The 22,532-nt window shown below is 45.8% G+C and overlaps 1 protein-coding gene across 3 annotated transcripts in view; it reads left to right on the top strand.

Moving 5' to 3' along the window:
- The window catches only part of SUSD6 (sushi domain containing 6), a 106,434-nt gene extending 88,984 nt beyond the window's left edge, over window positions 1-17,450 (top strand). For all 3 annotated transcript variants that reach the window (XM_074393071.1, XM_074393072.1, XM_074393073.1), the window contains exons 3-6: window positions 6,094-6,291; window positions 7,306-7,444; window positions 11,740-12,167; window positions 13,283-17,450. In XM_074393071.1, the coding sequence (XP_074249172.1) occupies window positions 6,094-6,291; window positions 7,306-7,444; window positions 11,740-12,167; window positions 13,283-13,308 (791 nt within the window). In that variant the 3' untranslated portion in view covers window positions 13,309-17,450. The remainder of the gene's footprint in view (window positions 1-6,093; window positions 6,292-7,305; window positions 7,445-11,739; window positions 12,168-13,282) is intronic.
- Window positions 17,451-22,532: the final 5,082 nt, after the last annotated feature.

The raw sequence follows: 22,532 nt of genomic DNA, 5'->3' as shown, positions 1-22,532 counted from the left end.
CTTCACCCCAGGCTATTAGAAAAGCTCATATTTGAGCAGTTTGTGCCACATTTAACACTTCACTGGTTTAGCATAGAGATGGCTGTGATCATGTCTGTCTTCTCTAGGTTATAGGCTTTTCAGGGGACATGGTTCTGTTACTGGAAAGAGGTCCAGATCCAGACCCCAAGAGAGAATTCTTGGATCTCATGCAAGAAAGAATTCAGGGTGAGTCCATAAAGTGAAAGCAAGTAGATTGGGAAAGTAATGGGACTGGTCATGTAATCCCAGCACTTTGAGAGGCTGAGGCAGGTGGATCACTTGAGGTCAGGAGTTCAAGACCAGCCTGCCCAACATGGTGAAACCCCATTTCTACTAAAAATGTAAAAGTTAGCTGGACATGGTAGTGCACACCTGTAATCCCAGCTACTCAGGAGGCTGAGGCAGGAGAATAGCTTAGCTTGAACCCATGAGGCGGAGGTTGTGGGGAGTGGAGATCCCCACTGCACTCCAGTCTGGGCTGCAGGGTGATACTTTGTCTCAAACAAATGAGCAAATGCACTATAGATAATTTAAATGTAATCTTCCCCTACACAACCCTAATTCCTTTGAGGCTGCATGCATGTCACACTGATCTTTGTATTCCCTACTTCCACACCTTGTTTTGAAGGGGCTCAACTATTTGTTCTGTTTGTTAAATTGAATGCTTTGACCCTGGGGTTGCTTTCCTGGAGCTTATTTTGCTTTGCTTGTTTTGGAATGTTATAAGTTTGTTTTGTTTTAATTTGCCTCCTGAAAGTCTGGCCTGCAAACCAACAAAAGCAGGAAACCTTTAGAAGGGCTGATGAGGATCCTCAGCAGTTGGTTTCAGTTGAGGGTGTCAGGCTGAGGCCATCAGGCTGAGGCATTGGAGGTGGTGGAAGTAGCAACTAGATCTTTTTGCATCTCATCTGCATTGTTACCAGGGTAGACTTTGACTGAATACCTACTATGCGCACTCCCTATGCTCACTGAAAGCCTAAGTGGCTGTGGGACAGAACAGAAAGCAAAGAGGAAGCTAAAGATAATTCATTGATTTCCGACCCCCCCCACCCCCGCCCCACCCGCCCTGCCCCGATAAAGTTGTCTGGCTTTCTCCTCCTCTTTTTTTCTCCTCCTCTTTTTAAAAATTATGTGGCACTGCCAAATGAGTTGAGTTCATTGTCTTCTCAGAGTTAAGTATGGAGCTTCCTTCTATGAACCTGGAATTGTCAGAGAATGATCCTGGTGCACAGATCAAAACGGTTTCTTGCCTAGGACTGTAGCTTCTGGAAGCCACTGGGTAGCTTATTTGCTGTGCGAGTTTTGCTTTTTCTTAGTGTTCTTCCCAGGCGTCACTGAGAGGGTCCTCTTCAACACCTGCTGTTGGCCAGGATTCTGCCAACAGATCCTCTTGGTCAGGAGGATCATATTGTTTCACGTGTTCTTTTTTTCTTTTTCTTTTTTTAAGACAGATCCTCACTCTGTCACCCAGGCTGGAGTGCAGTGGTGCAATCTCAGCTCACTGCAACCTCCGCCTCATGGGTTCAAGCAATTCTTGTGCCTCAGCCTCCTGACTAACTGGGTTTAGAAGTGTGTGTTGCAACACCTGGCTAGTTTTTGTATTTTTAGTAGAGAGTAGAGATAGGGATTCCCCATGTTGACTAAGCTGGTCTTGAACTCTTGACCTCAAGTGATCAGCCTACCTTGGCGTCCCAAAGTGCTGGGATCACACGATGAGCCCACTCTACGAGGCATGAGCCACTCCACCAGGCCGTTTCACACGTTCTTAGTGTCTTAAAATGACTCGCCTTTTTTTTTTTTTTTTTTTTGACCCCTTCTTTTTAGGCCTTCTTATTTCATCTTTGAATCTGGAGCAGCATCTTATGACATACTTCAGCTTATTTTCTGTGACCTTCATAGATATGCAGAAAATAATTTTTGTGCTGAATTTATTTACCCATACTGATGTGGGTCATTGTCCCACAGCCAAGGAAAATTAGGATGTGTACACACCACAGTGAGGTTAAGAGTGGAAGTATAATAGGCAAAAGAAAGAGAAGAGCTCTCTGCTCAGAGAGGAGTCTTGGAGAAAATGGTTGCTACTTCTGCAGTGAAATGAAGAAGGTTTTATAGATGAGCCTGAGGCAGTGTCTCATTTACATAGGGGACAAAAGATTGGTTGGACCAGGTGTGCCATAGTTTAAAAGAAGCTGGCCATCCCACCTGAATCTTTTATTGTGCAGATGGGTTCTCTACCTGGTGGGCATCATATTGCCTGGTCCTTACTGTACACGTGATGACCAAAAAAAAAAAGGAAAGATGGAGCCTCCACATTGAACATACCTGGCTGCCAGGTAGCCTTTTTCTTTTCTTTTCTTTTCTTTTTTTTTTTTGAGACGGAGTTTCGCTCTTGTTACCCAGGCTGGAGTGCAATGGCATGATCTCGGCTCACCGCAGCCTCCACCTCCTGGGTTCAAGCAATTCTCCTGCCTCAGCCTCTCGAGTAGCTGGGACTATAGGCGTGCACCATCATGCCCAGCTAATTTTTGTATTTTTAGTAGAGATGGGGTTTCACCTTGTTGACCAGATGGTCTCGATCTCTTGACCTCGTGATCCACCCACCTCGGCCTCCCAAAGTGCTGGGATTATAGGTGTGAGCCACCGTGCCCGGCCCAGGTAGCCCTTTTCTATTGGCACAGTTGCTGACATTCATCTATACAAGCTTCTAGCTTGCTTATCTATGTCTGCAGCTCGATTTTTTTCAGCCTGGTCTTTGTTAGAAAAGAAATGATCTTGAGGCTGTTTTTCCTTAAAAGGAAACGTTTAACCCCTTTCATTAAAAAGGACTCTCTTGCCCTATCTGCCTGAATAATTTCTTTCTAGCTCCTGTATCAATACTAGGATTGCTGTAATGTTGACATAATCTAAGGGGTCTCTCCATCTTACATCAAATTATAAAGTTGCTTCTCTTATAATGCTACCCTTCTCAAGAGCCTTCAGTGGCTCCCCCTTTTCTTTGACTATAATTATAAATATCTCCTTTTGCAAGCAAGGTCCTCTACAAGATGGTTTCATCACTCTTCGTGTTATTTTTTTGGACTTTAAAAAAATTATTCAATCCAGCCAAACTGGGCTACTTGCTGTTTTCTGAGCTTAACCTAAATTTTCCCATTTTAGTGCATTTACTTCAAACTGCCACCTCCCTTCTTGATGAAGTGAAGCCCGGTCTGCAATGCTACTTCCTCAGAGATCCTTTCCTAGGCTCCCTCATTCCTGGTTTGAACTTCCTCTTTTGTGGCACAAATCACATTATTTGACATGTGTTCGAATAAATCTGTGTATAGAGTATCTTTGGAAGAATGCAGTAGAAACTGGTGCAGTGCCTCTGGAGAGAGGAACTGAGTGACTAGGGGACGGGAGAAAGGCTTGCTTTTCACTCTGCACCCTTTTTAAATTTTACACCATTTATATTTCCCATTCGTTTGTTTGGTTGTTTTTGGTAAAAGTGTTTTAAATAACAAAAACCTAATCCCTAAAACATTATAAGAAAACACTGGAGAGTATGTTTATAACCTCAGAGTAGAGAAAATGTCCTTAAACCAGAACCCATAAAGAAAATGATTTTTTAAATGTCTGTGTGCACTTAATGGTCATATCCCTATTTGGCAGCAAGGACCTGAGGTGCTTATATTTTTATCCTTTTACAGAGCATAGCACAGTGACCCCTTACTCAGAATCAATAAGTATTAGTTGAATTGAAATTAAATTGAATTGCAACTCACTTCTTTGCAGGCCTCACTTTTTCTCTAAATGAGTGCTAGGTGACCTCCAGGGTCCCACTCAAAGATTCTGTGGAGATGAGGGTTTTATGGAAAGAGATACCCAGGAAAGCAGGAGTGACTTCAGAATGAGCAACTCTTCCCCTGGGACTATCCTTCCCAGGACATTGGACTTATGTATGGGTCCTGCCTGCTTTCAGGAGCTGCCCTGGGGTGCTCAGCATTAATTACACTGAGGAAATGAATCAATTAGACAGTCCAAGGAGAGCCAGAGAGTAAGTCAGGAAGACCTGTGGCAGGCCTGCTGCCCTGAACAAAAGAGGGAAAGTATAAAGGCTAAAGCAGTTTACGGAGATTTCTTTGGAAATCTGGCTGACCAGTGCTCTGAACTACTTGGCCAAAGTTTAAAGAGCACCAGAAGGAGAGTAGGTGTCTGTCTTCCTCTTGCTCGAGACCCTGGTGGTGGAGAAGAATAGGGACAAGTTGGGTCCTTAGAGGGGACTGAGGGGGACTTACTGGGACTTATCTCCCAGTTTCAGAGAAGCTGCCAGACTTCTGTAGATTCCTGTGGCATCTCCCCAGCTTTGTTTCATTAATTAAGCTTTTTAAAATGGCATATTTTCTTTAGTGACATCACCTGAAAAAAGAAGAAAAAAAGGGTACCTTTTTTCCCTATCTCAAGTGATAAGCAACTTGAGGGTAGGGAGCCATCATCTCTTTTTCATTTGGTATCCACTCCCCAGCCTGGCTGTCGGTCACCTTGCTTAACAGCCATTTGTAGATTGGAAAGAAGTGGCATGGGTGAGAGAGGCTGTGAGGGCTGCCCATCTTGTGGATGAGAAAGTGCCGTATCTTAAAGACAGTCAGGCACTCCCAGTCACTGTAGGCCTGTTAGAGGAAATGAAAAAACAAAACAAAACAAAACAAAAACCGACCATTCTTACTCTCCTACAGATATCCTTGTGATATTCAGGATGGGGGCAGGGTATTTGTCATCAAAAATTGAATTTCCTTTGGAAAACTTTCGGTCCATCCTACATTCATGAGTGCCTGGCTATTCTGCCCCAGCCCAGCCTTCCAAACAGTGATTCTTTTGTGCCCCCACTTTGACTGTTTTGGCTGGTAATACCCAAGCAGTCCACTCCCTGGGGGCTTCGGTTCTGCAGTGTCTGTCCATAGTGGAATCGGAGGCTGTCCTTTTCCTCCTCCAGGCCACTCAGACCTTCCAGATCCTCTGACTTACCATTACTGCAACTTACCGGCTCCTACCACACCTAGGCACTGCCTGCCATCTACTTAACTGACCAGTTTGAAGAGGGCAAAGGGGAGGTAACCTTGACACCCACACCCTTTGAAGGCCATGCAGCTCATGGGGTAGAAGCAGTGTCTGCTGGTGGAAAGAGCACAGAAGATTGGATTGTGATCCCAAGTCTGCTATTTACCCTGCTGTAAGCTTGGCTGAAAGTCACTTAACTTTTGTGGTCCTCACTGTCTTCATCTTCAAAGGACAGTAATGATGACGTCTCACAGAGTTTTCAGGACAAATAAGATAGGATAGTCTGTATATCAGTGGAAAATGTGTGATTTATTATGGGATAGAGACAGGTGGTGCCATTGACTACTATAGTCAGAGAATGGAAGATGCACCGGGGTTTGGGAAGCCTCCCAGGGAATCTTATCAGAAATCCCTTCTCAGGCCAGGAGTACATGTTTTTATTATACTATGGAGTCTTTTCTGACATTGATAGTGGAAACAGGCCAACTTTTACCTCCCTTCACTCTGATTTATTGTGTGTGTTACAGGCTTTATTAAAACTGTACTATGTCTAGATCTCTATAGGTTCAAGACTTTAGAGCAAGCGTCCCCAAACTACGGCCTGCGGGCCACATGCGGCCCCCTGAGGCCATTTATCCGGCCCCCCGCCACACTTCAGGAAGGGGCACCTCTTTCATTGGTGGTCAGTGAGAGGAGCACAGTATGTGGCGGCCTTCCAATGGTCTGAGGGACAGTGAACTGACCCCCTGTGTAAAAAGTTTGGGGACACCTGCTTTAGAGTCTGTTGTTCAGTTATGGATGGAATTATCTTAGGGCATGGTGGGGAGGAAGGGGGAAACATTGCAACCAGCCAGATTTCCACTGTTGGCAGCATACTTTCCCTCTGTCAGTGGCAATCAGAATTTCCAGGGTTTGGTTAACAGCTCCTCCAAGGAAAGGGCTCTTTGCTGCTTGTGTGTTTCCTGTGGAGGTCTTCAGAGCTGCATCACCTACTAGATACCTCACCACTGTGCCCCTGCTCTCTCCCCATCTTTGCAGTGTGCCCCCTACCACCGGAGCCAGAGAATGGTGGCTACATCTGCCACCCCCGGCCCTGCAGAGACTCCCTGACAGCGGGCAGTGTCATCGAATACCTGTGTGCTGAAGGCTACATGTTGAAGGGCGATTACAAATACCTGACGTGTAAGAATGGCGAGTGGAAACCAGCCATGGAGATTAGCTGCCGTCTCAACGAGGGTCAGTCTGGCAGATGAGAAAGGGATGCTGCTGGGGTTCTGCTTTCTGTTAACTCACAGGATGCAGTACATGCTTCCTCCAGAGCACCCTTTGCCGTGGTGCAGCCCAGCCCCACTTGATGCTCTGCAGCCTCCCTTCCTTGGGACTTCATGTCTTTGTGGAACATACTTGAGATTGCTGGTGCATGTCCTATTACATTTCACTGAGCCACTGAGGCATCTGCCCTGCTCTGTAAAGCCCCTTTGATGTTTAAGATCTCTTGTTTGCCTGGCCAAGTGTTGGTGACCCTTGACCATATTCTGCTATCATGGTGAGCATAATGCTAATACCTTCTCTAGTGTCTCTTCCATTTCATTTTTCCTTGAATGAAGCTACAGTCTAGCTGGACAAAAGACCTCCCACCCTTCCTGCTTCCTCCTGTCTTGCGTGACAGGAAAATCCAACTGCTTGCAGGAAAGTGTGTGTCATATGACCATCTTTGTGCTTCCCACTCAGGCCTCAAGACCAGAGCATTTTTAACCCATGACACCCCAGAAATGGATGCGGACCAACCTGAGATTTATAACTAAAGCTGTGGATCTTAGGATAAGGTTTTATTACAGCCCAGCTTCTACAAATTAATCCTGCCACTTGGGGAGAACATAGGTAGAACTTAAGATAGTGGAATGATGTACTCAGTTAAATGGTCGGTGTTTATAAACTTGCTTTTGAGGATGGTATCCAAGTGGTTTATGAAGGTAAAATCTATAGGGTTACGTGAGTTTATGTATCAGATGGACCTCAAAGATTGGAAGTGAATGTAATTTTTTTTTATTTAGGAAACAGGAAAGGGAAATGGTCCTTTTGCAGGAGTACTGTGTATAGGTCATTCTAAGCTGTTATTTCTGAAATGACCCTGACCACAGGATGTCTATATTGCACCATTCAGGGGACATTTGACAAGATCAGCTGTGGGGCCCATTAGCTGTTTTGTGTATTTGGGTACAAAATCCTGATGATGGCTTGTTTTTGTAGACAAAGATACCCACACATCACTTGGAGTCCCCACGCTGTCTATAGTGGCTTCTACTGCCAGCTCCGTGGCGCTCATTCTCCTCCTCGTGGTGCTGTTTGTCCTTCTGCAGCCAAAGCTGAAGTCTTTCCATCATAGCCGGTAAGCCCAGTGGCAGTGCTGCTGTGAGACAGGCAGGTGCAAGCATTACTGTGGGGGCCAGTCTTTGGTGGAGGGTTGCTGGTAGCCTGCCAAACTCTGTAGGTCTGTGTGTGCTCAGGGAATGGGGAGGACCCTACCGTGTGTTAAACCTTGGATGTGCCTAGCATTGTGCTTATTGCTTTGCGTACATGATCTTAATCCTCATAGGAACACTACAGATGAGGAAATTGAGGCTCAGAGAGGTTAAGTTATTCGCTCAGGGTTATACCTCTAGGTGATAGCAGAGCTCAGAACTGAAGGGCACAGTGACTCACACCTGTAATCCTAGCACTTTGGGAGGCCGAGGTGGGCGGATCACACCTGAGGTCAGGAGTTTGAGACCAGCCTCACCAACATGGTAAAACCTTGTCTCTACTAAAAATACAAAACAATTAGCTGGGCACAATGGCAGGTGCTTGTAGTCCCAGGTACTCAGAGGCTGAGGCAGGAGAATCGCTTGAACCCAGGAGGCGGAGGTTGCAGTGAGCTGAGATTGCACCACTGCGCTCCAGCCTGGGAAACAGAGTGAGATTCCCATTAAAAAAAAAAAAAAGTATTGAAATCTGTTCAATTCCAAAACCGTGTCATTTCCCCTACACCAGTGTTTCTCAAAGCATGGTTCCAGCAGTATTGGCGTCATGGAACTTATTAGGACTAACCAAATGACCTCTGGGGGTGAGGCCCAGTGATATTGTTTAACAGGCTGTCCAGGTAATTTGATGAACACTTAAGTTTGTGAGCTACTATCCTGTACTCCTGGTTCCTAGTCCTGACTGCAATATAGAGGCACCTGGGGGAGTTAAAAACAAACATCAGCACTTGGGCCTCCATTCCTATTCTGATTTATTTGGTTTGGAATGGAGCCCTGGCGTTCGCTTTTTATAAATGCTTCTGAATTTTTCTGTGCAGCTAGAATTGAGAACCACTGCACCACACTGAGGAGAAACAGAGGAAGTGGGTTTTCTTGCCCGCCTTTATCAGTTTCCTTTTCCAGTATAGTGCTTTAGCCGCAAGTTGTCTAGGGACGGGGAGCATGAAGGGCGGAGCTGATGGTTCTGGCCCTGAGTGGATTCCTGACGATGGACTTTTTCTTCCAGGCCATCGTGGCTTCTGCAGTTGCTTTGTCCTTCCTGGCAGTTCCTCATTCCCTCTTGAGGTGTAACATTTTTTACATATCTTCACTGTCCTTCATCAGTCACTGTTGTAACTCACAAACATAAAGGGCCAAAGTAAACTGCATTCAGTAAAATGTTCCAAGTTTGGATTTACAGACAAGGACTGGCCTAGATTTAATTTCTGTGTACGATGTGTGATTTTCTTTCTTTTATTTTGTTTTTGGGGAGAGGCTAGCAGTTATTTTTAAAGGCTATTAATAGGATGAAGAGGATTTGAAAGGGATTATTTACTTGAAATAATCAGTTATTTTCATCTAAAGTCAAACTGATCAAAGTTATGTATCTCGCCGGGCGCGGTGGCTCAAGCCTGTAATCCCAGCACTTTGGGAGGCTGAGGTGAGTGGATCATGAGGTCAAGAGATCGAGACTATCCTGGTCAACATGGTGAAACCCCATCTCTACTAAGAATACAAAAAATTAGCTGGGCATGGTGGCGCGTGCCCGTAATCCCAGCTACTCAGGAGGCTGAGGCAGGAGAATTGCCTGAACCCGGGAAGCGGAGGTTGCAGTGAGCTGAGATCGCGCCATTGCACTCCAGCCTGGGTAACAAGAGCGAAACTCCGTCTCAAAAAAAAAAAAAAAGTTACATATCTCATCTAAATTAAGGAGTTTTCCTCCCTATAGTTAACTTGTAAGTTTGTTAAAAGTAACTGGCTAGTTTTGCTTGATTTGAGTAGAGGGGAGATTTGGTTTTCATTGTAGACCCCATTTAAATTTTGTACTATGTACATATATTACTTTTTACGCCAAAAAGCATTTTGAACAGTAAAAGTCAAGCACATGCTAGTGTACACACTGCTTTCTATTTTTTCTTTTTCTGAGACAGGGTCTCACTCATGTTACCCAGGCTGGAGTGCAGTGGCATGATTACAGCCCATTGCAGCCTTGACTTCTCTGGGCTCAGGTGATCCTCCCACCTCAGCCTCCCTAGTAGCTGCGACCACAGGCATGTGCCACCATGCTCAGCTAATTTTTTTGTATTTTTTGCAGTTAAGGGTTTTGCCATGTTGTCCAGGCTAGTCTTGAACTCCTGGTCTCAAGCAATCCTGCCTACCTCAGCTTCCCAGAGTGCTCCCATCAAACTTTCCCTTCCTTCCAAAAACCTCTACCGCTTCTCTCCTCACAGAGTATACATTATTCGAATCAGGTAGCACAGATTTTACTTCCAAACACAGGTGAGGAAATTGAGAACTACTTACAACAATCTAGCAACAATAATATGTTCCAGCAGCAGACCATTTATATTTCCTGATACGGTGAGCTGAAAGGACACAGCATCACCTAGGTAGTGTTCTTGCCAAAAAAAAAAAAAAAAAAAGGGGCCAGAATCCAATCCTGAGGAAACTGTTAGACAAGTCCAGATTGTGGGACATTCTTTGAGACAGCTGGCCTGGACTCTTGAAAAAACACCAACAAAAAAGCCAGTGTCATGAAAGAAAGACTACAGTGGACTGTTTAACAGATTAAATGAGATAAAAGAGACAGGACAATTAAATGCAATATGTGATACTTAATTGGGTCTTGGATGAAAACAAAGAAGACTACAGTTGAAGTGGATATATTTTTGGATAGTTAGGAAAATTTGTGTTACTGTATTACACTAGTGTTAAATTTCTGGGATCTGATAATGTAGTTCGGGGGAAAAAAAAGGCATGTTTATGTGTATAACAAAAGTGATCCCCAAAAAAGAAATCCACATGAATATGTCTCACATGTATGATGTTGAGTAAAAGCAGCCAGAGACAGCTATGTACTCTCACAAATTTACTGTGTATCCCATTCAGGTAAAGATTAAAAATATGCACAACTGTCTGGGCATGGTGGCTCATGCCTGTAATCCTTTGGGAGGGGGAGTAGGAGGATTGCCTGAGCCCAGGAGTTCAAGACCAGCCTGGGCAACATGGTGAAACTCCATCTCTACAAAAAAAATTGTCCAGTTGTGATGGTACATGCCTTAGTCCCAGGTACTTGGGAGACTGAGGTGGAAGGATCACTTGAGCCCAGGATGTTGAGGCTGCAGTGGGTCGTGGTCACACCACTGCACTCCCAGCCTGGGCAACAGAATAAGACCCTGTTTCCAAAGAAAAACAGTATTTTATTTAAAAAAAAAAAAAAAAAAAAAAAGTGTGTATGTGTGTATAAAACAGTGTTTTTCAAAGAAAAAAATATACATATATATATATATGCAAAACTAAACCATAGTGTTGAAGGATTCATGTTTAGGTAGTAGAGCTGTTAAAATAAAAAGCAAATAAATGATTTCCATGACAGTCTGGATAGTGGTTACTTTTTGTGGCGAGGCAGTGGGAGTGATTTTGGGACAGGTGCAAATGGTCTAGGGTCTGGGCAGTGTTCTTTTTCTCAGCCTATATACGAGTTTTATACCAGTGTTACTTTTGGAGTAAATCAGCTAGATGTACATAGATTTTTCTTGTGTTCTTTTCTGTATTTGTGTTCTAACTTTTTTTTTAAGTTGACAAAAAAAAAAAAAAAATCAAGGAATATGGCTGAGTCAGAACAAAATTCTTGTGATTTCTAGTCCAGTATCCCACTTTTAAGACCACAGTTCTTCCCTGTTTTTTTAACAGCTTTATTGAAATATATTCCACATACCATACAGTTTACCTATTTAATGTGTACAGTGAAGTGGTTTTTAGTTTTTTCACAGATACATACCACTGTCATTCTCTCACTTTCTTATCTTAGCTGTGCTGAATGAATGCTTTTATTTCTAGGTCTCTAGGCTCCTAGTTTTTCCACAGGACCAGAGGGCCAGGTGCCTGTCTACCCCATTTTTGGAGGGTGATGGAACTGCATTCAAATCCTAGCTCTATCCTTTACCAGCTTTGTGATTGTGGGCAAGTTAATTAACTTCTCTGAGCCTCATTTGCATTCTTGGTGAATCCCTACCTGAAAGGGCTTAGGTGAGAATCCCGTGTGATAAAGTGTTTAAAATTCTTAGTGCTTTGCCTGGCACATAGTAAGTGCTAAAAAATGGTGGCTGCTGCTATTATTATTATCATACTTGTTAATCTGTGCGTTTATTCTAGTTCATCTTTGTCTTTTCCTTCTTCACTCCAGGCGTGACCAGGGGGTATCAGGGGACCAGGTCTCTATCATGGTGGATGGAGTCCAGGTTGCACTACCATCATACGAGGAGGCTGTGTATGGGAGTTCTGGTCACTGTGTGCCACCCGCTGACCCCAGAGTACAGATTGTGCTGTCAGAAGGGTCTGGGCCCAGTGGGAGGAGTGTGCCAAGGGAGCAACAGCCGCAGGACCAGGGGGCCTGCTCTTCTGCAGGTGGAGAGGAGGAGGCCCCAGGCCAGTCTGGACTATGTGAAGCCTGGGGCTCTCGGGGCTCAGAGACTGTGATGGTGCATCAGGCAACCACCTCTTCCTGGGTGGCCGGCTCAGGGAACCGCCAACTGGCACACAAAGAAGCCGCAGATTCAGAGAACAGTGACATACAAAGCCTTTTATCCCTCACGTCGGAGGAGTACACAGATGGTAAGTGGTCTGAGCTGAACATGAATTTTTAGCTGCTTAGGGTCCTTGCTGGGAGTGAGGAAGGACTGTGAGCCTCTCTAATAATTAGTATATTTTTAGCACTAAAAGATAGTACCTGGGGTATTTGCCTACAAAATAGAATTTCACCCTCAGAGTGCTGAATAGGGCTTTGGGCTTTCTATAATGAGACTTTTCACTGTTGCCTGTGAATTCTGATAGTTTGGAGACTCTGAGGCCATTCATGGTCACAGAAGCAAAGAAGTTGGAAATTATTGAAGGCACATCAAGTTTATGGAGTTTCCTGGTTATCAACAGCCTTCCTTTTTCTTGGTTGGCCATTAAATAGTTGACCCAGGTTTGAATGTGGAAGCCAGCAACTCCACGGACACGTATTGTGAGATGTGTTTAAGCGTATATCATGGCCCTTACCCCCCCAAGGAGCCAAGGTGGAGTCCTCCTCTTCCATGCCACCGAGCTTTGTTTTGTGTATTGAACAAGCATTTTGAGAGCCCATCTTTAGGTTTCAGGGGTGATACAGAGAAATATGAAATATGCTATCTTCCTCCTTGGAATATCAGTCATTTGGGAAGATGATGGAGCCTATACTCAAGAAGTAATAGAACCAGGAATTGTAGCGTCTTTGTCAAAATGAGGAGTTCAACAAACAAGACACATTAAGTCAGTTCCTTGCAGGCCATGCCTGAGCTGTTTGGGACTGATAATACCCTAGGAAGTTGAGAGCTTGAGGCTCATTAGCATATGAAGAAGCTGAAACCAAAAACAGAGGAAGTGATTTATCCAAAGTCACATAACTGGCAGATGACTTTAGGAGGCAAGTAGGACTTAACAGGGCTTTGTAGCCTCATAGGGTGGGATTAGGAGAGAAAGGGAAGTGACTAGACTAACAGAGCTAAGGCAGAGAGGACAGCTACTGAACATTCCAAGTTTTTCCGCATAGGCGGTAGGAAAGATAAGCTAGAAACTCCTAAAGTGGGACATTTACTTTCTTTAAATAGGGACTAGGTGGGATAGCCCCTAATTTGCAGGGGGATCGAGAGTACTGTAAGAGATCCACGCGAGGTAACCACTGTGCTTTCCTTCTGGTCTTCCCGCAGATATTCCACTGTTGAAAGAAGCATGAGGGCAGCGGCCAGCCTTTCCTCTCTGCGAGGTTCTCTCAGCCCTTCCTCCCTCTCCCTGCGGGATTGATCACCCTGTACTCTCCAGCCACCTTACCTGGATACCTGAGCTGCCACCTGTGTATCTGTGTATCTCTGAGGGCACTGTAGGCCCACCTTGCTGGAAACTCAAGGAAGATTCTCGCCATCTGCCTGTTGGACAGCTGGAGGAGCTGGCTCTTTGCCTGGCCCAGCCTTCCCATCTGTCGAGACATATTTGAATGTGCTGGATTGAACCCTCCCTTTTCCTAAGCCTCTGGGTCCCCTCCAGCCAGCTCTTTGGCAGCAGCCCCCATCAGCTCCTGTGGGCCTGAGTGCTGCTGTGTTTACTTGTGCCTTTCCCCCACCCTGTCCAGTTTCCCTGTCATGCAGGCTTGTTGCTATCCACAAGCCTTAGTGGCTGCACGGCTGTCCCCTGCCACACAGGGGGCCGGGCCTGAGTCTGGCCTATTTCCTTTGAGGGCTGCCCCTGCTGACCTTTGCAGGAGCAGATCCAAGTGTGAGAGCTCTTGAGTCAGGAATGGCAGAAGTGGCTCTATTTGGGGTGAGAGTGTGGTTCCTGGGCTTGCCCTGGATTGACACTGGTGGCACATTTCCTTGGCCAAGGATAGATTTGGAAAATCATGCCCAAGCTGGCCCAGGACCCAGCCATCTGGCCCAGAGGTACAGGCTGCTGGTCCTGTTGAGTTGACAGTTTTCAAGAAGCATCCAGAAGATCCCAAGGGAGGGAAGGAAAGTGGCTGATAATGATTGTCTTCCTAATATGCAAGTTCTCACTTCCTGCTTGTCGGCCTTCCTGGCCTTGTCTTTTTTTCTGGTTCCCTGGAGTATAAGGGGAAGTTGCATGCTGCCTCCTGGGTTTTATCCCAGATAGCTCTGGCTTTCTTGCTGCCCACAGGGGCCTGGGGCAGGAGAGTTGTTAAGATGCCATGGAGTGCCCATCTGGTCACTGGCAGTCTGGGCAGGTCACCCCTTTCTGGGTTTGTGGTGATGGAAGGGAGGCCGACAGGCACAGACCGAGTCCCCGGGTGGCTGCAGGCAGCTTCAGCCCGGTCCTGAGGATCCGCCTCTCCCTGGTCACGTGCCTTAGTAACTGTGCCCAGAAAGTGGCCTGCTGCTTGCTGTGCTGCTGCTTTTCCTACTTCTGCCCTTCCCTGCCACTCCTTGCATGTCACAGCAGACAAGCAATTCCTTAACCTTCCCTGACCCCCTGGGGTAAGGGCTGACAAACAATCCATGTGCACCCCGTCCTTACCGGCCTGAGGTGGGCGGAGGAGTGTGGAACAGTCTATAGAGTACAGGGTCCTGGGGGGTGGAGCCCGCTGATGAGGGACACTCTCCCATAGCCATGTGTTGAATGCTAACTAGGCTGGGGTGGACAAGCTCTGCCAGCTGCTGTCATCTTCAGAAGACAGACGCAGCAGTAAGGAATGTTTGTTTTCACTTTTTATAAAATGTTTGGAAGCACTGTGGCTGGGAAACTTCAAAGTGGACCCTGTCCTGCATGTCTGCCCCTCCCCTAAGCCTCTCTGCTTGGGGGTAGTAAAAATAAAAAGCCCAGTATGTTTTCAGTACCTTACCTAACAGGGTTGGCTCCAGGCATGGGTGACCTGGAATATGAGGGGAATCGTCTTCTCCCAGCCTGTTACCCTCTTGCCTCCTGCCTCCGCTCTTACACACGCACTTTACCACCCGGTCATTCCCTGGCCTCTTGCTGCCACTTGTAGTCTTCCTTCCTTCCTCTCAGGGTAAGGGCAGTGCCTGCTGTGCCTGTTGGCCACTCTCACACTTCTCCCTTCCCCAGGAGCCCTCATCTGCTCTGCCGAGTCCAGGAAAGCATAGTTAGGTAGGAAGCTGGCTGGAGAAGGTGCTAGAACTAGAAGGCAGATGAGACTAGCATGGGCCCACCTGGAGGGGTGTCCCTAATGGCCCCAGTTGCCTTACCACACCCACAGCGGTGCCCTTGTCTTCCTCCAAAAAAGGAAAGCAGGGACAAATACGGGAGGGGTGGTAATCTGAAGTCTCACTGCTGAGACTTCAGCTCTTATTTTCCACTGTTTCAAAACCTGAATTCTATTCTAAGATGGTTTTTTAAGTGGAAGATCTTACCTTTTTCTATCTTATTACTCTGGAGTTTTTTTTCCCCCTAACAGATTGCACTTTTTGTTTGGGGTTTATTCCTCTGCATAGATGACCAACTTGATCCCTGGTAAAATGAAAAGCCTTCCTTCTCCTGAAGCCTCTTTCTGCCTTGCCCTCCACTAACAACACTGAGGAGAGCAAGCCCAGGCTTGCCCACCTGGTAGGAAAGGAAGAAATCAGAACAATGGGAGCCTTGGCTCCCCTCTCGTCCCCTCCCCTCCCCTCCCTCTTGTCACCGGCTTTGATGAGGCCCGCTTCCCCGAGGCTCCTGGGCCTGTGAGTGCAGGAGCTGATTCTCCCCTCACTGCTGAAGTCTATGACAGCTTCTACCCCCAGTTATTTATCTTTCCTCCAAAACAGTTTCTTAACTATCAGCCATGTGCTGCTGTTTCTAGGGCTTCTGGGCTTTGTCCCTACTGAGGGATTAGGGACTCCACAGGCGCCTTGAGGTGGGGCCTGGCTGAGAGACAAGGGCAGCAGCAGGTGGCAGGCTGTTAGAAGACAGGGTGCCTGAGGAGCCCAGAGCAGAGGGGAAGAAACCAGCCACCGCCCTGCTTTCCTGGGCTCACCTCTAGGGCATTCTCGCAGGAGGCTGATACAGGAGAATGGCCAGCACCAAAGGACATTTAAGAGAGTTGTTGGGTTTTTTGTTTATTTGTTTTTGCACACTTGAGCTGACTCAATGCAGGTTTAATATCCTAGTGACTTGTAGTCACATTCTAATGACTTTCAAGGGCCAGAATGTGGTGAAAAATCACTTAAAATATCCGTCCCTTCTATGCCTTAGTTTAGCAGGTAGGCTCTATCTTTTGCCATTTCCGTATTTTATGTGCTGTGTTCCCATTTCACTGGCTGTGAACTGTGAAATGGACTGAGTCCTGGCCACTTTACAAGTTTGTTTGATTTTATAAGGCATTTCACTGTACATGCTATAAATAGAAGCACTCCATTTGCAAACAGATCTTAAGCTAATATTTTCTTTCCCATTCATCTTGCCCTCCTTCTCTTTCCCCCAGCTTTAAAGTGCAGTGGAGAAGCCAAATGGTAATTCAGACAAAGGTATACTCTTCCTGCTTCATGGGCGGTGGCATGGGAATAGATAGCCCTTAGCCCTTTCCCTCCCAGTTTCAGCTGAGCTCTCAAACCCCTGGCTTCCCACATAACAATGTTGCCTCCGTTTCCAAGGAACATCCTTGCATAGAGAATGAAATATGCTGCAAACATTTCTGCATCCTTGCTCCTTACCCCCAAAGTAAAAAAAAAAAGGCCTAGCAGGGAAGCAGCATGCAGGCTTCACAGCTTAATGCAGATGTGCTTGCCAAGGACAGTGAGTGAGGCTGGGAGCTTCTCTTGTGGGGCCTGCTGGGTCTCTTGGCCTTCAGAATAGGGATAGTCATTACTGATGCCCCAAGGAGGGACTTGGAGAATATTTTGCTTGGCCTGTTTGGTCTGAATGGTATAGTTGCTGGTTCCCTAGAGAGGAAAAGGTGGCAGGCCCCACTTTGCTGGGAAGTGACTCTTAATTTCCAGTTGAAACCCTAGTAGAATTGTGAATGAAAACCCCAAGGTTGAGCCCCTCTGCAAAGCAGCAGAGCTAGCAGAAGGGGATACAGGGGCAAAGCACTCAATTGCCAAGGAAGGAGAGATGTACATGGGCTATGTGGCAGTCCCCACACCCTGCCCTGGCTTCTTCAGGTTATCGCACCACTATGGAATCCTTTGCAGAATGGTACTCATGTAATGGTTTAAAACAACACATTCATAATTGACTCTGTGCAGGATGTCACTCAATCAGTTGGGTTTGCTTTATTTTATTTTATATATATATTTTTTGGTATCCTGTACATTGCAGTGGGTGTGAAGATAGTATTTTAATATTTGTACAAAGTTTAATTTAATTTTAATTGTTCTATGTATATAACTGCATTTCTAAATAATTAAAAAAAAAAAAAGTTCTTATGAAGGCAATTGTGGGAGATGTGATCCTTCCTGAAAGTTTTTGTGGAAACCTTAGATCGAAGAGAGCGTGTCTGGGCAGGAGGTCATGAAGGGATGAGGCACTAGCTCTGCAGGGTGGGGTGCCTGGCAAGAGATGGAGGAGCTGCGATGGGGAGGTGGGCTACAGGACAAGGAAGAAAGACCACAAACAGAGGTGGAAGCATATTGCCTCCTTTCTTGTTAAAGTGCGCTCAGTGTGCCAACTACTGTGCTCAAACTAAGATGCAGCAGTGAACAAGACATTGTGGTTTGGGCCTGCATGGAATGTCAAAGGGGCAGGGCAGGCAGTGACTAAAGGTGCAGTGATTGTTATGATCGGGGGTGTATAAGGTGTGATGGGGGTAGTCAAAAAATGCCTCTTGGATGAAAAGAGACTTAAGCTGAGAGCGGAAAGGCCAGTACAGTGAGTAAGGGGCAGGACACTACCTGTGTGTAGGAGCACAGGCGGCAGAAAACACGTCCTGTTTAAGCAGCCAAAAGGGTGTGGTGCTGTGCCCCAGGAGGACTGAGGGAAGAGTGGCTCGAAATGAGGCAGGGGAGTTAGGCAGGGACCAGACTGAGGAGGCTTCCACCAGCCAAGTTAGGAAGTTTGCATTTCATCCTAAGGGCAGTAGGAACCTTAACAACTTTAAGTAACAGGGTGACTTAGTAATATCTGCTTTTTTTCCCTTTGGAAGCTCTTTACCTGCTTAAGAAGAATGGATTTAGGAGGATGAAATACAGTGTGTACAGCAACCACGTAAAAAGTCATTGGCCTTGCCTAAGCGAGATGATGGTTTCCACTAGGGTGAGGGCAGTAACAATGGAGAGAAGTTGGTGGATTCAAGAGGTATTTGTTAAGAAAGTAGAGTCATCATTTGGTGGCTGACTGGATGTGAGTGAGAAAAGGGTGTTAAGATTGCCCAGTCTCTGATTTGAGCAGCTGGATGAATAGCAGCACCGTTCTGAGACAGGGAAATGGAAGCAACAGTTCGTAGAAGGGGATGATGGGCTCAGTCTGGGACATGCTGAGTTGGAGTTGTGTGACATCCCAAATGGAGATGTCCACCAGGCAGTTGGGTATCACATCTAGAGCCCAGAAGGCAGATCTAGACCAGTCTTTCAGGAAGTCTGCACAGGTATCACTGGCTGTTAGTTGAGAAGGTGATGGGAAGAAGCCTGCCATTAATTGAGCACCTTACCAACTTTTAAAAGTAATGTAACAATAGCTGATACTAAGCACTTACTGTGTGCCAGGCATAGCTCTGAGTACATGGTGGGCATAAACTCATGGAATCCACGCAGCGATGATACCAGGTGGGTGCATATGCCACATAAGGTGAAATGGAGGCATAAAGACCAAAGGAACTTGTCCAAGGTGCAGCCAGGATTCACTTCAAACAGTTCCGCTGGGGCAAGCTCCTGCCCCAGGCCATTCCTGCCCCATCAGACATGGCCTGTGTCTCTCGAGGCCCTCTTCACCAGGCCCTCACATATGTTGCCACCTGCCCTCTGAGTCTGTTCTGACCAGTGACCTTCAGAGAAGTTCTAATTTCAAAGCAGGGAAATGGCACACTTTTCACTTTGGAATGGGACATACCCATCATGGTGGGCGGGGAGGAAGAATTTAAGCTATGCAGAGCATAAGAAAGTTCACAACACAGTACGGTTGTTCCATAAGAAAAAAAAAAAAACAAAAAAAACAGAAGCAGGAGCAGTGGCTCACAGCTCTAATCCCCAACAGTTTAGGAGGCCAAGGAGGGAGGATTGCCTGAGTCCAGGAGTTTGAGACTAGCCTAGGTGACAAACCCCACCTCTACTGAGAAAAATAAAATAGCTGGACATGGTGGTGTGCACCTTTAGCCCCAGCTAGTTGGGAGGCTGAGGTGGGAGAATCACTGGAGCCCAGGAGGTCGAGGTTGCAGTGACTGTGATCACGCCACTGCACTCTAGCCTGGGTGACAAAGTGAGATGCTGTTTCAAAAGAAAAAATAGAAGGAGGCCAGGCGCGGTGGCTCACACTGTAATCCCAGCACTTTGGGAGGATGAGGCAGGTGGATCACCTGAGGTCAGGAGTTCGAGACCAGACTGGCCAACATGGTGAAACCCTCTCTTTACTAAAAGTACCAAAAAATTAGCTGAGTGTGGTTGCGGGTGCCTGTAGTCTCAGCTACTCAGGAGGCTGAGGCAGGAGAAACACGAACCCGGGAGGTGGAGGTTGCCATGAGCTAAGATTGCACCATTGCACTCCAGTCTGAGTGACAGAGCAAGACTCTCAAAAACAAAGAAAAAATAGAAGGAAAGACTGCTTATTTCAGTGATGGATGTCTTCTCTGCCACTGGAAAACAGGTGCAGACACATGTCGCATCAGGTAGGAATGCTGGGCCCTAATACAGGCAGGAGAGAGACTGGGGAAGGGAGACATGTTGACATGGGTTCAACCAAGGGTTGTGGCTTTTTTCTTGATGACAGGCAAGGAGGGACAAAGCTAACAAAGCCCATGAAACTTGGAGAGCTGCTGGGGAAAAGGACTGTTTTTGAAATGGTTGCCTCTGGTGTGAACCATGGGAGGACAGAGAATAAATTTCCTGCCGTGCTGGAGAACACGACCTCCCCATTTGGAAGGCTCAGATCCCTATACAACAAAAGTGGCAACAGTCTCAAATTGGTCTTCCTCAGACCACTTAAAAATATCTTGGCCTGGTGCTGTAGCTTATGCCAGCAGTCCCAGCACTTTGGGAGGCAGAGGAGGGAGGAATGTTTGAGCCCAGAAGTTCAAGACCAGCCTGGGCAACATAGCAAGACCCCATCTCTACAAAAATTAAAAAATTAGCCAAGTGTGGTGGCAGGTGCCTATAGTTCCAACTACTCAGGAGGCCAAGGTGGCAGGTTTGCTTGAGCTGGGGTGGTTGAGGCTGCAGTCAGCTATGATCGTACCACTGCACTCCAGCCTGAGTGACAGAGCAAGACCCTGCCTCAATCAGTCAATCAGTGAATACACAAAAGTAATATCTATTCATTTCAGATAATCTAGAAAGAAAATTAAAGTCACTCATAATACCACCTCCTACCAATAATGTAATACTTTCAGTATTGTAATACCTTCAGTATTTCTTGTATGTCTGTATACATTTTCCTCATAAAAGATCACTTTTTAATAGTATTTTGTGTTTTTAAAACTTCATACAATCTACCGAAATCAAATCATTCATCTACATTTTTTTAAATCACCCTAGTGATCAAAATAAGAGGAGTTTATCTCAAAGTGAAAAGTGTGCCGGCCAGAACTCTGAAGGTCACTGATCAGAGGAGACTCTGAAAGGCAGAGGGCAGGTGGCAACATATGTGAGGGCCTGGTGAAGAGGGCCTGGAGAGAGTCATACCGTGTCTGCTGGGGCAGGGGCTCCCCCCAGCGGAACTACCTGTTTGAAGTGAACCCTGGCTGCACCTTGGACAAGTTCCTTTGGTCTTTATGCCTCCATTTCACCCTATGTGGCACCCAGGTCTTGCCTGATAAAGCACCGAGGTCTTGCTTGATCACCCTGGCTGCAATGGAGTGGTATGATCGTGACTCACTGCATTTTCAAACTCGTGGGCTCAAGGAATCCACCTGCGTCAGCCTCCTAAATAGCTGGGACTACAGACATGTGCCACTTTTAAAATTTTCGGCCAATTTTAAAATTTTTTCTAGAGATGGAGTCTCACTATGTTACCCAAGTTGGTCTGGAACCCCTGGCCTCGAGCAATCCTCCTGCCTTGACCTCCCAAAGTACTGGGATTACAGGTGTGAGCCAGTGTGCCCAGCTCATTTACATCATTTTAAGTGGCTGCATAGTTGTTGTTTTATCATATTGGTCATTTGGACTTCTGGGTTATTAACTTTTTATTAACAACTCTTTAATTTTAAGACCAATAGTTTGATAGCATTCTTATTTCATTAGGATAAATTACTGGAAATGAAACTGCTAGGTCAAAGAAGTACACTGGTTTTTTTTTGTTTTTTGTTTTTGTTTTTGTTTTTGAGACAGAGTCTTGCCCTGTTGCCCAGGCTGAAGTGCAGTGGTGCAGTCTTGGCTCATTGCAAAGTCTGTCCCCGCTGGGTTCAAGTGATTCTCCTGCCTCAGCCTCCTGAGTAGCTGGGATTACAGGCATGAGCCACCATGTCTGGCTAGAAGTACACATTTTTTAATGGCTTTTGATATGTCTCAAATTGCCCACCAAGACACTTACTGCAAATTATACTCTCATGAGCGGAATGCTCATTTCTCCACAACCTCACCAGCACTGGGAATTATTTTTTTAAAAAATATGCCTATTGAAAGAAAATAGTGTGACTTTTTGTTTTGTTATTCCTGAAGTTGGGTTTTTTAAGTACACTCACTTGCTCTTTGTAACAAAGTCATCTTGCAATTGTGAAGAAGTCTAAGTTTAAGATGAAAAGCCAAAACTACTCCAAATTCAGAATATACATACATATATATATGTGCACACACACATATGTGTGTGTTTGTATATATAATAAAACCTGCAAGCTGCTGAGAATAAGGAAACTGTTACCCCTGCAGCTTGAGACAGAATTACTCATTACTAACAAAGTTTTCATTTCTACTTGATGAAGGAAAAACCTTTTTTTTTTTTTTTTTTTTTTTTTTTTTTGGTACTAGGATGTTTTAGAAAGCATTTGATACTGCCTTGAGAAATTTTCTTGGGAAAATTAGCTGAGGTTGATTTGTATTTAAAAAACAAGAAGTTGGCCAGGAGTGGTGGCTCACACCTGTAATCCCAGCGCTTTGGGAGGCCGAGGCAGTTGGATCACTTGAGGTAAGGAGTTTGAGACCAGCCTGGCTAACATAGCAGAAGTCCATGTCTACTAAAAATACAAAAATTAGCTGGGCGTAGTGATGCATGCTTGTAATACCATCTACTTGGGAGGCTGAGGCAGGAGAATCGCTTGAACCCAGAAAACAGGTTGCAGCCAGCGGAGATTGCACTGTTGCACTCTAGCCTGGGCGACAGAGCGAGACTGTCTGAAATACATAAATAATACATAAATAAATAGAAAATTCT

The sequence above is a fragment of the Saimiri boliviensis genome, chromosome 2 (genome assembly GCF_048565385.1).
Source record: "Saimiri boliviensis isolate mSaiBol1 chromosome 2, mSaiBol1.pri, whole genome shotgun sequence".
In the NCBI taxonomy this organism is placed as follows: domain Eukaryota; kingdom Metazoa; phylum Chordata; class Mammalia; order Primates; family Cebidae; genus Saimiri; species Saimiri boliviensis.
The sequence above is the reverse complement of the archived record's forward strand: the minus strand, read 5'-3'. Positions and strand labels throughout refer to the sequence as shown.